A 14,583-nucleotide genomic window follows, 5' to 3' on the forward strand; every position below is an offset into this window, starting at 1 on the left:
CTGTTTGAATCTTTGAGCGTCAATTGTGAGCACGAAAAGGAGAATCGGCTAGGCGTGGAAATTGTGATTTATCTTGAATTGTTTTGAAGATAGATGAAAGGAGATACTGGGGGATACTTAGTAAGCAGGAAAATTAGTCAAAGTCTTAATAAAGAAGGACACTGAAAAATGATCAGGGCTTTTTTCAGCTTTTCGGCACCTCTCAGATGGGCGCCATTGCCATTGTAAGAGAACAAGGGAGATGTTCATGGTGAGTTGCAGCGCCATTATTTCTAGAAAAATAGCACTGAAAATGATTCTCTGTAATCACATGGTATTATGATGAGGGCTGAGCTGAAGATCTAAATAATTTTGATTGGTTCAGGATAAGGATGTTGGGTTGCAACAGCTAAGACTGCTGTGATCCTTTGAGTGGTGAGCAGAAATCACGTGTCTAATAAGAAGCATTGCTTTCACTTGAAGCCTGCATCACTTTCTTTTGGGATTATGGGAGGGATGCCTCCAGTGTAAGAACGCTTTTAAATTTATCCAACGCGGGTGGCGCTGTGGGTTAAACCACAGAGCCTAAGACTTGCCGATCAGAAGGTCGGCAGTTCGAATCCCTGTGATGGGGTGAGCTCCTGTTGTTCGGTCCCTGCTCCTGCCAACCTAGCAGTTCGAAAGCACGTCAAAGTGCAAGTAGATAAATAGGTACCGCTCCAACAGGAAGGTAAACGGTGTTTCCGTGTGCTGCCAGAAGCGGCTTGGTCATGCTGGCCACATGACCCGGAAGCTGTATGCCGGCTCCCTCGGCCAATAAAGTAAGATGAGCCCCACAACCCCAGAGTCGGTCACGACTGGACCTAGTGGTGAGAGGTCCCTTTACCTTTACCTTTACAAGGTGCAGAATTCAGCTTCTCATGAAACACTTTCTAAATTAAAGGCCAAGTTGGTTCCTAGCCCCGGTGGTTGTGAATACAGTGTAACCTTGGTTGTTGAACGCTTTGGAAGCCGAACAATTTGGAACCCAAACGCCGACAACCCGGAAGTGAATACTTCCATTTTCGAACGTGCCTCGGAAGACAAACAGCTTCTGAGGCACATTTCTCCATTTTTTGAAAGGAATTTGCCAACCAGCAATTGTGCCTTGGTTGTCAAACATTTCGGAAGTCAAACGGTCTTCCGGAACGGATTACGTTCGACAACTGAGGTTCCACTGTACAGGAATTCAAGGTATTTCTAAACAGTTTGCCCTGTCTGCCAACCCCCCGTGGGCAATGATTCTGTGCTAATGATTTTGAATATAGACACAGAGGTGGCAGCAACTAAGAAATATACAACAGTGTGATCTTCCATGCATATAGTGGAGGTCCCAGTTGGACCACAGCCTCCAGTCCATATGACTGTAAAGACAGACTGTGGATCAATTTTACAGTAGCCACAACTGTGGAAAGGGCTGCAATGTTGTCATGTAACACTGGCTAAGGGAACACTTTACTGCTCTCCAGTCAACAGAATGGAGCAAAAACGCATTGCACTGGATCAGAAATTACTTCACAATTGTAAATACTTCATAGAACTTGCTGATGCACCAGACAGGATTATGGTGTAATTATTGCAGTTGCTAATGATCTTTAGGCACAGCTGCATGCAAAATTAAAACACTTTCTGGGTTTCCCCCTATAGCTGATGTTCTGGTTTATATGTTGTAAATTGCAATGATATTCCCATGCAATATGTCATTGCAGGCAAGCTTCTTCCATTTTGTTTTTTGGTCGTTATCCTTTCCCTGTGACCCAGAACGGTTTTATGAGTAATTAGATCTGTAAATTACAAATCCAATCCCACACGTTGAAATTAAACTCCGTCTTAACATTTTACACTCCTTTGGTGAGTTTGTGCTAAAGGACCTTTATCTGGAATCACCCACCTCCCCGCTCCGTGCTAAGGGAGTGGAATGGAATAATTTCAGAGTAGCTCAAATGAATGCCTCAAAAGTAATGTCACTTTTGCAGCTGATGTTTTTGCAGAAGAAAAGGCCTGGAGAGCCTGAGGCACAGAGACCTACTTTTGTATTCGTATGGTTAATTATATATCTTGTCAGCTGGAGCAGAGCTCTGATCTCCGACAACAAAATAAGCCACAGAAGGATCTGAATTTTGGAACACACATTTGGTTACATAAATGTGGATAAGCTTTAAAAATTGAATAACTTATGTAAGTAAAAGAGGCTCTAAATCTTTGTGTTGAAAGGCAGTGCTACACTGTTGCTTCAAAGGCAAGTCACTTACTGTGATTTTAATTATAAAATGTCGTGCTTTGTCAGTTATAAACGAGAGCCGTTTTAATGTGCTTCTTCGAACCAATTCGGCTTCATACTTAAGCTGATGTCTACCTGGTGTTCATCCTTGGTATTGGTTGTTCTTACAATGGTGCACCTGATTACTGCAATGGTTCCATATATTGCTGGATACCTATCTATCTATCTATCTATCTATCTATCTATCTATCTATCTATGGACACGGGTGGCGCTGTGGGTTAAACCACAGAGCCTAGGACTTGCCAATCAGAAGGTCGGCGGTTCGAATCCCCGCGACGGGGTGAGCTCCCGTTGCTCGGTCCCTGCTCCTGCCAACCTAGCAGTTCGAAAGCACGTCAAAGTGCAAGTAGATAAATAGGTACCGCTCCAGCGGGAAGGTAAACGGCGTTTCTGTGTGCTGCTCTGGTTCGCCAGAAGTGGCTTAGTCATGCTGGCCACATGACCCAGAAGCTGTACGCCGGCTCCCTCGGCCAATAAAGAGAGATGAGCGCCGCACCTCCAGAGTCAGCCATGACTGGACCTAATGGTCAGGGGTCCCTTTACCTTTACCTTATCTATCTATCTATCTATCTATCATCTATCTATCTATCATCTATTGTATATTGCTGGAGACATTGGATAGTACCTCCTGATCACCTGTCTCCCTGGCTTGGAAGTTTCTGCCCAGCGCTTCCGCCCTGTGGTCATTGAGAGCTGGCAGTCCCACAATCCTGACTTAGCAGATATAATAAACAAGGAGACAATGTCTGCCTCTGAGAATTCCTTAATCTGTGACCCTTGAATTATAAGCCCATTATACTGTAGATTGTCTTAACTCTAAGGGAAGGGTGTAGAACTTTACTCCACCCGAGGGATGCAGTCCTTCTTGTCCAACCCTTTAGGGCCTACATGCCAGTGGTGGATATAGCCAAGGGAAGCGGGTGGTGCTGTGGTCTAAACCACTGAGCCTCTTGGGCTTGCCGATCAGAAGGTCGGTGGTTCAAATCCCCATGATGGAGTGAGCTCCCACTGCCCTGTCCCAGCTTCTGTCAACCCAGCAGTTTGAAAGCACACCAGCACAAGTAGATTAAACAGGTGCTGCTGTGGTGGGAAGCTAAATGGCGTTTCCGTGCACTCTGGTTTCCGTCACGGTGTCCTGTTGCACTAGAAGCGGTTTATTCATGCTGGCCACATGACCCGGAAAGCTGTCTGTGGACAAACGTTGGCTGAAAGTGAGGTGAGTGTTACAACTCCATAGTCACCTTTGACTGGACTTAACCGTCTAGGGGTCCTTTACCTTTACTTTACCTTATAGCCAAGGAAAAATGGGTGTGGCTACTACCTCCTGCATATACAGGGGCCTCCCCACTCGCATGTGATCAGCCTACACACGACTGCTGATGTGTGTGCGCTGGTTTTGGAGCTGGAAGGAGACAGGGCAGGAGTGGAGCAGGCTGCAACTGACTTGCATGTGTCCCACTGTCGCACATGGCGACCCGGAACAGAACACCCATGTATGCAAGGATTCCCCTGTACTCACATGATTACATATAGCGGCCACTACCACAAAACTGCCCCCGCATATTTTCTTCTTGAAGTCATGCTCTCCCTGCCCCCTCCCCACTGTCCTGAGCTATTTTGTGTGGTGCCGGCAGTTTAGAACCATGCACCCAGACAAAGGAGAGCTTGATGCGAATCTCTGCTCAGCAGGTGAAGACTCAACAGGTACCAGTCACTTTCATTCAGCCTAACAATCCTCACAGGGTTGCTGTGAAGAGGAAGTGGGATAACCCTGTGTAGGCCACTCGGATGAAGGGCAGGTTATAAACCTTTTTATTTAAAAAAAACAATATGGTTGAATCTGATTTCTGCATGTGCAAGGTGAAGTATGGGGACTCTAAAACAGAGCTGCAGTAGATAGGAGGCACTGTTTAAAAATCAGAAGGAACCAGAAGAACAAATCCACCATTGGGTATTACTTCTAAAGTTATTGCTAAGGTAAAGGGTAAAGGGACCCCTGACCATTAGGTCCAGTTGTGACCGACTCTGGGGTTGCGGAACTCATCTCGCTTTATTGGCCAAGAGAGCAGGCATACAGCTTCCGGGTCATGTGGCCAGCATGACTAAGCCGCTTCTGGCGAACCAGAGCAGCACACGGAAATGCCGTTTACCTTCCCGCCGGAGCGGTACCTATTTATCTACTTGCACTTTGATGTGCTTTTGAACTGCTAGGTGGGCAGGAAAAGTTATTGCTACCCCACCCCTAATAATAACAATAATATATATATTTTTATACCCCGCTTTCCCCATCCAAGACCGGGCTCAGGGTGCCTAACACCAAGTATAAACAATTGATTAAAATACAACTTAAAAACAAGATTAAAATACAACATTAAAATGCGGCCTCATTTCAGTAGAAACGCAAATCAAAAACTTTTTGGGGATGAAAACATCAAATCTTCCCCAAGGCCAACTATCCAAACTGGTCCTACGTGGGCCAGAAAAAAACCAGGGAAGTCCCCAACTAGGAGTTTCATCACAGAGGGAAAAAGGAAAGAGGAGGAGGGGATCAAGTTGATTCCAAGCCAAAGGCCAGGCGAAACAACTCTGTCTTACAGGCCCTGCAGAAAGAAATCAGATCCTGCAGGGCCCTGGTCTCGTGAGACAGAGCGTTCCACCAGGCTGGAGCCAGTGTTGAAAAGGCCCTGGCTCTGGTTGAAGCTAATCTGACTTCCTTAGGGCCCAGGACCTCTAGGGTGTTGCTATTTATGGACCTTAAGGTCCTCCGCGGGTCATACTGGGAGAGCTGTTCCGTTCATGGGGTGTGGCTGCCGTCACATGCTGACAGCTTCTAGGAGCCACAGGTGAGAGCTGAGTGCAGGGTCGACACCAAAGGTGGACAAACTACCTCAGAAGCAGCATGAAGTGTCCACCACCAGTGAAACTACCCCTCCTTTAACACCCCATACACAGGCTGGTGAGGGTAGCTAATGTGGTCTCAAACCCTCAGTGAGTTAGGGACTTCCCATCCATGTGAAGACAGGCTCTGGCAGGTTGAGTGGGCAAGACCAATAGTGGGCCCAGTGGTCAAGAAGGCAGTTTCTGCATGTGTTGTAGAGGGAGGTGAGGGGCTGGTGGGGCTCATCAACATGGGAAGGGAGCTCATCTAGGAGAAGGAAAACTCTGGTCCTAACCTCTACTGTCTTGTGGGAGAAGAAGGGGCTAAGGAGTAAACCCTACACAAATCCGGAGTGGAGCTCCTAAAATGGTTAAATGGCTCCTTGTACGCCTCCTTTGGCAACTCTTGCAGCCAAGCTGGTACCAAACATATTGCTCTCATTTCCTTTGGACCACATCAACGGGGCTAAGAGGGAGTCTTGTCATCTGGGCAGCCTGGGACCTCCATACACACTTCTGGGCTCACACCCTAGGGAGGTCACTTCAGTGCCGCTAACGCAGCAGTTTGACTTCACCCCCGGAGGCTCCCTCTGTTGTTTTTTTTGAGACAGACAAATGCCAACAACCCCCAGGGCTGTGTACTCTCTCTTGTGCAAACTCCTCATTCTACAACATTCATCCCAGGCTATCATCTCTCCATGAAATGAGCAGTATATACAGGTAAGCCTCGCTTTTGAGTGCTACTGATTTCATCTCGACTTAAAACTGCTTGACACTTTTTTTCTGGACGTACACCCCTTCCAGCAAGATGCTGCAATGGCTAATGAAGCTATCTCTCCCCAAAATGATGAATTAAACATTATAGATATGGAGCGCAATGGAGAACTCATCTGTTCTTGTCGCAGGGGAAGCCCTGCTGATATGTGACAGTACAAACACAATAGTGGTGGTTACCTGCTGGTTTGTGAACAGCGTGCTGTTCTTTTGATTGTCAAGCAGTCTGCACTTCTGCATCCATGTTGTTTTTTTTATAATACCCACCACGGTGTGGGATTTGTGTGTGTGTCACGCACACACATTTAAAAGACACCTGCTACACAGCCTCTGAGGGATGTACGCACAGCATTTGATTTCTCATTGTATGATTACTCCACACTTGGCAACTGGCAGCTGAATATCTGACTGATTACAATGAAAGGCATTGTGCTCCGCGAGGATACTGAAGTTCTGCCTACGATGGTTCATTCATTGGTATATACAGGTTGCTGCTGTGTCACAAACCAGTCTGTGGCCTAGCTGCCTTTTTCACTGAGCCAGAGGGGCAAATTCTCGATTGGCTTTGGATGGGTGCAACTGATACTGATCAGCAGCTGGCTTCTTCTGCAAATATATATAAAGTCAGTCTGCATGTTTTCAATCTTTGCATAGGGCAATGTCCACAATGCTAGCAATCTAAGTGGAGAATCATGCTCCTTACTCAGACATAAACAGGATTGTCGGCAATGTGAGAAGGGCCAGCACACCGTTTCCCCAAACTTGTGCCCCCGCTGTTTTAGGACTCCAGTTCCTATCATCCCTGATCACTGGAATGCAATGGTGTCCACCTGAGAGGTGTCAGAACTGAGTCTCAGTGATTTCCGGCAGGGGGAGGGGAAGCCTGGGTTGTACTGCTAGTAAAGGTAAAGGGACCCCTGACCATTAGGTCCAGTTGTAATTGACTCTGGGACTGTGGTGCTCATCTCACCAGCGCCGAGGGCTTTCTGGTGGTTCCCTCATTGTGAGAAGCAAAGCTACAGGGAACCAGGCAGAGGGCCTTCTCGGTAGTGGCGCCCGCCCTGTGGAACGCTCTCCCATCAGATGTTAAAGTGATAAATAACTACCTGACATTCAGAAAACATCTTAAGGCAGCCCTGTTCAGGGAAGTTTTTAATGTGTGATATTTTAGTGTATTTTTGGTTTCTATGGAAGCTGCCCAGAGTGGCTGGGGAAACCCAGACAGATGGGCGGGGTACAAATAATATATTATTATTATTATTATTATTATTATTATTATTATTGGCCGAGGGAGCCGGTGTACAGCTTCCGGGTCATGTGGCCAGCATGAACCAGAGCAACGCACGGAAATGCCGTTTACCTTCCCGCCAGAGCGGTACCTATTTATCTACTTGCACTTTGACGTGCTTTTGAACTGCTAGGTTGGCAGGAGCAGGGACCAAGCAACGGGAGCTCACCCCATCGCTGGGATTCAAACTGACGACCTTCTGATAGGCAAGTCCTAGGCTCCGTGGTTTAACCCATAGCGCCACCCGCGTCCCTGGGGTTGTACTGCTAATCATTAAAAAAAATCTTATTTGAAACCAGTGGGGCATTTGCCACACAGTCCAACAAAATGTTGATAGCATTCTGCATTGCTAGAATTCCACTACATGGCAAAAAGAAAGCTTAGGTATCAACAGTTATGCATAGGAGGCTGACTTTTTATCAAATCATTGGTCCTTCCAACTTAGTATTGTCCACACTCTCCAGTATTTCAGACAGGGGACATTTCCAGCTCTGGCTGGTGATGCCAGGACTGCTACAGTGTCAACAAAGCCCTGCAACTCATTGTAAGTCATTTCGCTCTGTGCAGATCAGTTTGCAGGTACACTCTGTTGTTGAAGTACTTCATACAGTGACAGCATTAATCTGGCTTAAGGAGGATAAGACATGTTCTTCCATACTAGCTAAATGGGGCTCGACAGACTGACAGGAAAAATCCTCAGGCAAACGTACCTAAGAAAGCATGTGGAACAACTCTGAGGTCACATCTTTACCCCAGACTTCACAAAGGGGAAACAACGTTTTAGAAATACTTGTCTGATACGATGGAATCCAAGGCAATAAAAGGAACAAAACACAAAGCAAAGGGGCCATTGCAACCTCTTTGAACATCTCAGTTTAATGTTTTACTGTGCTTATTGATTTAAATTTTCTTTGAATACTTTTAATTGCATTTAAATGCTTTAAATAGCATTTGTTTTTTCACTGGTGTGTTTACTACCCTAGACTCCTTTGAAAGGAAGGGCAGGATATAACTTTAATAAATGAAAATGTAATAAAAGGGGGGGGGGAGTGTCATCACCCAGAATACATGCCATGATTTTTGCATGCATTTGATACCAGCAGGTAAATGGAAGTGCAACATAGTGGCTAGGAGAATGAACCCTGAGTCATGAAATCACTGGTTCAAATCTCAGTCTACCTAAGAGGTCACTAGGTTTCTGTAGGCAAGGCTCAGCTCCCCATCTACACAAAGGGCGCAATAAATTATGGTATACATGAGAAGGTTGATGGAGGGCTACGGAGACAGCACTTCTGTGAGACGCAGAGATGGGCAAGCCTGCTGAGGCTCTCCTCAGATTGGTGCAGGAGCCCTCCAAAGTTTCCTGGAAATAAATGGTGAAATCACAAATAAATTTTCCCCAGCCATTCCTAAACTATCTCGGGAAAGTGCTGCTCTGTCCCCTTGCCAGCAGCCCACCGCCGCCCGGGCACACGCTTTTCATCTTCCCTTCCTCTAGCATCACTGGCAACCTGGAAGAAAAGCAAAAGAGAGCATTCCCGCCTCCTTTTTTGTCGCCCTGGCGAGATTCTGTGGTGACCCACTGAAAGCAAGAGGTGGGGGGGAAGCCAGAAATTCCATTCCAGCTTGGATTTTGATCTAAGCCAAAGAAAAATGTCAAGGCGTGTAGCATTCTCTCCTCTGTTTGAAGATAGTTCCCTGAGGCCCCGAAGTCTGACAATCGTTCCTGGCATGTCTAATGTGACAAACCTTTTTAAGGCAAGACTGGCAAACCTCTTTTTGGCCTGATCAGTGGGTGTGGCCCAGTCGATGCATCTCATGCATACCATATATATATATATGCACACACACACACACAGAGATGCAGATCAGCTGAGGAAGGGATTAATATACCTTAGCTCCTTCTCAAGTTATCAGTCCGACAGCCCAGTTCTGAGCAGTTGCACCAGCATATAAATGCTGGGGATGGGTTAGAGCAGATGTTGTTGGGACTCCAGCTCCCATTAGCCCCAGCCAGCATGGCCAATGGTTGGCGGTGATGGGAGCTGCCATATAACAACATCTGGAGAACCACAGGTTAGCCACCTTCAAATGCCTTGAGAGCTGTGCACTACCACTACATCACAATAATACTGGAGAGTTGGTGCAATGGCAGGCATTGTAGGGAGGCCACTGTAAGAATTCACAGAGATAGGTAAAGGTAAAGGTACCCCTGCCCGTACGGGCCAGTCTTGCCAGACTCTGGGGTTGTGCGCCCATCTCACTTAAGAGGCCAGGGGCCAGCGCTGTCCGGAGACACTTCCGGGTCACGTGGCCAGCGTGACATCGCTGCTCTGGCGAGCCAGAGCCGCACACGGAAACGCCGTTTACCTTCCCGCTGGTAAGCGGTCCCTATTTATCTACTTGCACCCGGAGGTGCTTTCGAACTGCTAGGTTGGCAGGCGCTGGGACCGAGCAGCGGGAGCGCACCCCGCCGCAGGGATTCGAACCGCCGACCTTTCGATCGGCAAGTCCTAGGCACTGAGGCTTTAACCCACAGCGCCACCTGTGTCCCTCTCACAGAGATACTCAAAAGCAAATGCTTATGTTTGGGTTGCAGATCCTTCCTTTCCTCCTACGAAAAACCCAAACTGCCTCAAGACCAGTCTGTGAACAGTCTAATAATTTTAGAGCACAACATTTGTATGACTAGCTTTGGGGCATGCATCTCTGATAGGAAAATCCAAAAGTCCTGAGTGGATAGGAGGAAGCTAAGGAAATGTCAAGAAGCAGCAAAGCTTCAGATACGAGGAAGCGTTTTGATCTTGATTTACAGGAGCAGATTGCCAATGCCCCGTGCCTCTCTTAGACAAATTTAAACAGATCTGATAATCAAGAGCTCTCTCTTTCTAATTACATTATGTTGAAAGCATTTGTAAATTCAGCACTGAGAGGTCAGATGAAAGCCATTCATATTAGGGAAAACCCATATTAGACTACAACAAGGTATAGAGACTCTCTCTATCTTTTAAAGGAACTAATTAATATGGTGCTCTCAGTCAGAAAATATAGCATGGCTCCTTTTCAAGGTTGTTAAGGGGGAGAGAAAAAGAGCTGTGCCTTGTATGGCAATTTCATTTGTTCAAAGGCTCCATTCAATTGGTTTTATTTACAAAGAAAACTAGTTAAACTTACTCATTTCTGCAAAAAGCTCTTAGATGCCACATTAAGGTTTTCTGTGGATCAGGTCCTTAGCATTTTGCAGCAAACATTAGACATCCATGTAAGACATTCATAGTTAGATATCTTTTATGATATACTCCTTATTGCAGTGGTCACATCTGACCATCACACTAAACCACGGTTTACTGTGACCTGCAGGAGCAGAGACAAGCTGCAACAAGCCTTGAGCTTTCAGGCTCCTCTCTCCTCGTGTATGGCTTGTTGGAGGATCTCAGAAGCTTTTAATTTCACTTTTGGTTAATCTAGTTTGCCGTGTTGCCTGGTATGACAAATTGTGGCTAATGTAAACATCTGCTCAGTTTCAAAAAAAGCCTACTCCAAACTGAAGCTGGCTTGTTAAAACTAATTCATACCTAATTCAACCATAATTCCAGGAGCAAATGGCACGGCAAACTTTCGTCAACTAAAAGTGGAAGCAAAGGTTTCCCCACTCCTCCTCTTGGCTGCATGGGAAGAGGAGAGGAGAGAAGAGGAGCGTGCAGGTTCGAGGCTTCCTGCAACTTGTCCCTGCTCATATATGCTACGCAGAACCATAGTTTAGTGTGATGCGCGAATGCAGCCAATGGCTTTAAGAAAATAAAACAAGTGTGACCCTCTATTAGTCTCCCCCCTCTTGCCCTACCCCAGTGTCTTTAAAACAGCTTGACATTCATAAGTTTAATAGGCAAAACCTTTTTTTATTGTATGGAGATAAGAGATAGGACCCTTGTACCTACGGGACCGCCTCTCCTGGTATGCCCCACGGAGGACCTTAAGGTCCATAAATAGCAACACCCTAGTGGTCCCGGGCCCTAAGGAAGTTAGATTAGTTTCAACCAGTGCCAGGGCCTTCTCAACACTGGCTCCGGTCTGGTGGAACGCTCTGCCTCATGAGACCAGGACCCTGCAGGATCGGATTTCTTTCCGCAGGGCCTGTAAGACAGAGTTGTTCCACCTGGCCTTTGGCTTGGAGCCAATTTGATTCCCTCCCCCTCTTTCTTTTTCCTTTCTCCTCCTGTGAGGAGGCTGCATTTTAATGTTTTGATGTTGCATTTTAATCTTGTTTTTAAGTTGTATTTATTCAACTTGTTTTTATTATTGGTTGTTAGCCGCCCTGAGCCCGGCCTTGGCTGGGGAGGGCGGGGTATAAATAAAATTTATTATTATTATTTATTATAGCTTAATTTGCTTGATCTCTTCATGCCGGGTTGCTGTTTAAGGAATAGGAACAGGTCCAATAAAAGAGGTGGCAGCTCTACCTTGAAGCTGACACTAATTTCCATCTCAGCCACACCAATTTAAATTTGGCCTACTGATTAATCAACTAAAGCGCTCAGTGATGGATCAACTATTCAAATCTTGCAGTCTTCTTCTACACAGCCCCGGAAGGCAAAGTTTCCCTGTCTCAAACGCTTGCAGCTCTCTTGAAGCAAGATAAATACATGCTTCCATCCTTACACTTTGTAAAACAAGACTGCCCTCTGTTGACCGTCAGCTCAGAAGCAGTTCAAGCTCACAGCAGCTAGCTGAAAGGCCTATGTTGGAATATAAAGCTGCATTTTCTTAGCGAACTGTACAGAGAAAGCAAACAACCCCACAACACTTTTCTAAAAGTGCGTCTTACCTGTTCATAATAGTGGATATTATTTTCTGCAACATCGCAAAAAGCCAGTTTCATGTCAAGACGCATACTTTCTTTCCATCTATCCCAGTCAGCTTTCAGAGCATTATTGGCGCACTCTACTTTATCTTCAAGTTTTCCAATCTCTTCTGATAGCTAGACCAAGCAAACAAACAAACAAAACCAGACTAAGTAACAGAGGGTGAAATCCCAATCAAGAACTCGGTAATGGAAACTTTGTTAGCATCAAAGCAAGGTCTTTGTTGTGTTTCTAGAATGCAGATGCAGGCAAGAGACCTTTTCTCTTGGCTGCAATTTTAAAAATCCCAACCTATTTTCCAGCAAATTCGGGTTCTTTGGGAGGTCAGTGATGGCTGACAAGTTTCCCTGAAGAACTGCTTGCCTATTGCATTCATGAATGAATTTCATGTCATCCGTAGCTGTGGTATAATGAGTTAGCTTTGTTCCTTCTTACCAGGTAACACAAAGCAACTTATACCCAAAAATAATAAAAACCTAAGAACACAGCAGTGCAGGAAGAAAGAGAGATAAAAACACAGCTAAGCAAAAAGGCAGGACCAAATTTCCTGTGCCACTAAAAGAGGAAGTGCCACTTTTCATGCTAAGTACTAAAAGCCCAAGGAAAAAAATAAAGAGTCTTTGGTGCCTCTGTTTTACTGGTAATGATTTCCCCCCCCCCCCCGGAGTGTAATTCAAACATTCAGTAGCCATCATTCTTCCTTTAATGTGCTCCTCAACTTTCCCCTTTCTCTTCCAGAGTGTGGCACTAACTGGAAGAGAGAAAAGGGTCATGTTCTCTGAGCAGGGTTCAGTTACATGGCCATTTTCAAAGTGTGCTGCAGCTGAGCGAGTTTGGACATTAAAATGTTGTGTGTGGTTTTTTTTAAAAAAGAAATAAATGAAGAGGACCCCTGTGCCACCTCTTCTAATTGCAAATTAAAGAACACTACCCAAATCCTTGCCCCAAACATAAGCTTTTCACCCTAAGGTCTTGAGGGGAGGCTTTCCTGCCCCAACGGAGAATGTTCACTAGAGTTCTTGTCATTTTTTCTCATCCTCCCCCCCTTCTTTCCTCCTCCTTTCCTTTTTTCCTTTTCCTCTTTGTTTTTATTTTATTTAGATTAACTTTGGCTAAGAAAGATACCTGGTATTAAGTTTTATACCTATCTCTCTTTATAAGCTCTAATAAAATTTATTCAAAAAAAGAGAATGTTCACTGCAGACTAATACACACGCAAACAAACTTCTTTCTCTCTCCGACTGCTTCAGCAAGACTGGAAACCAAAGAGATGTTGACACCTTTAAACAATTCTGGAATGGAGCTAGAGCAACTTGTGCATCCCTAAGATTTCTGGCTGTTGTAGGAAAAAAAGCTGACGACTCATGTTGGCCTCAGGTTTCCATGACAGGGATATATATATCCTTGGGAGCTTATAGTGGTCATTGGGAGTAACCATCATTACATTTTTGCTGTGCTGACTTCCTGGTGGTTGCCATAGTAACCACCTTGCTGCACCCACTGCAGACAAGCTGCAGTTACTTCCTGGTTGATTCTTGTTTACTGCCATGTAAGTTGACCAGGGCTCAGGTACCTTTAGCAGTGATGTGTAAGAAGCATTTTTTGGGCAGGCGACACTTGTTGTGTCATAGAGCTGCTGAGATGAAGTGCACCTGCCAAAATGCTATCTTCTCCACAGCTGTTCAAAGTATGGAAGCCCAGTTCCCATTCCTATTCTAGCCAATTGCTTTATTACAGTGTCAGGTTGTATCCATCATCTATCTATTTATCTATAATATACAGTGGTACCTCGGGTAACATACGCTTCAGGTTACATATGCTTCAGGTTACAGACTCTGCTAACCCAGAAATATTACCTTAGGTTAAGAACTTTGCTTCAGGATGAGAACAGAAATTGTGATCCGGCGGCGTGGCGGCAATGGGAGGCCCCATAAGCTAAAGTGGTGCTTCAGGTTAAGAACAGTTTCAGGTTAAGAACGGACCTCCAGAACGAATTAAGTACTTAACCCGAGGTACCACTGTATATCTATAATTTTTATTAAATTTTCTGTTTTACAATTTAAAATATTCATTTAAACATCCTTAAAATAACTGTGACTTCCTTTCTTCTCTTTCCATGGTTCATTTTGCATATCATATATCCCTGCATATTTTACAAAAACTAAATCATTCAGTATATTCTGTCAGCTTAAGCTGTCATTCTTCTTTAGTTGGGACCTCACTCGTTTTCCATTTTGGGGTTAACAAAACATGGGCTGCAGTAGTAGCATACATAAATAACCTTTTTTGACACCTGGGAATATCAGTATTAATTATCCCCAGCAAAAAGGATTTTTTTGGGGGGGGGGGAAGGACATTTAAACATTATTTTACAATTCATTATGGATTATTTCCCAGTACTCTTTTACCCTTTTACAAGTCCAGGGTTTGTATCTACCTCTTAGGTTGATGGTACTTGGGAGTTCCACATCTGGAGGGCCAC

The 14,583-nt window shown here is 45.2% G+C and overlaps 1 protein-coding gene across 2 annotated transcripts in view; it reads right to left on the reverse strand.

The window, feature by feature from the left end:
• Positions 1 to 14,583, reverse strand: part of SNX7 (sorting nexin 7) — a 48,591-nt gene that overhangs the window by 1,916 nt on the left and 32,092 nt on the right. For both annotated transcript variants that reach the window (XM_083743483.1, XM_083743484.1), the window contains exon 8: positions 12,065 to 12,217. In XM_083743483.1, the coding sequence (XP_083599609.1) occupies positions 12,065 to 12,217 (153 nt within the window). The remainder of the gene's footprint in view (positions 1 to 12,064; positions 12,218 to 14,583) is intronic.

Source organism: Podarcis gaigeae (genome assembly GCF_964106915.1).
Source record: "Podarcis gaigeae genome assembly, chromosome: 6".
NCBI classification, from domain to species: domain Eukaryota; kingdom Metazoa; phylum Chordata; class Lepidosauria; order Squamata; family Lacertidae; genus Podarcis; species Podarcis gaigeae.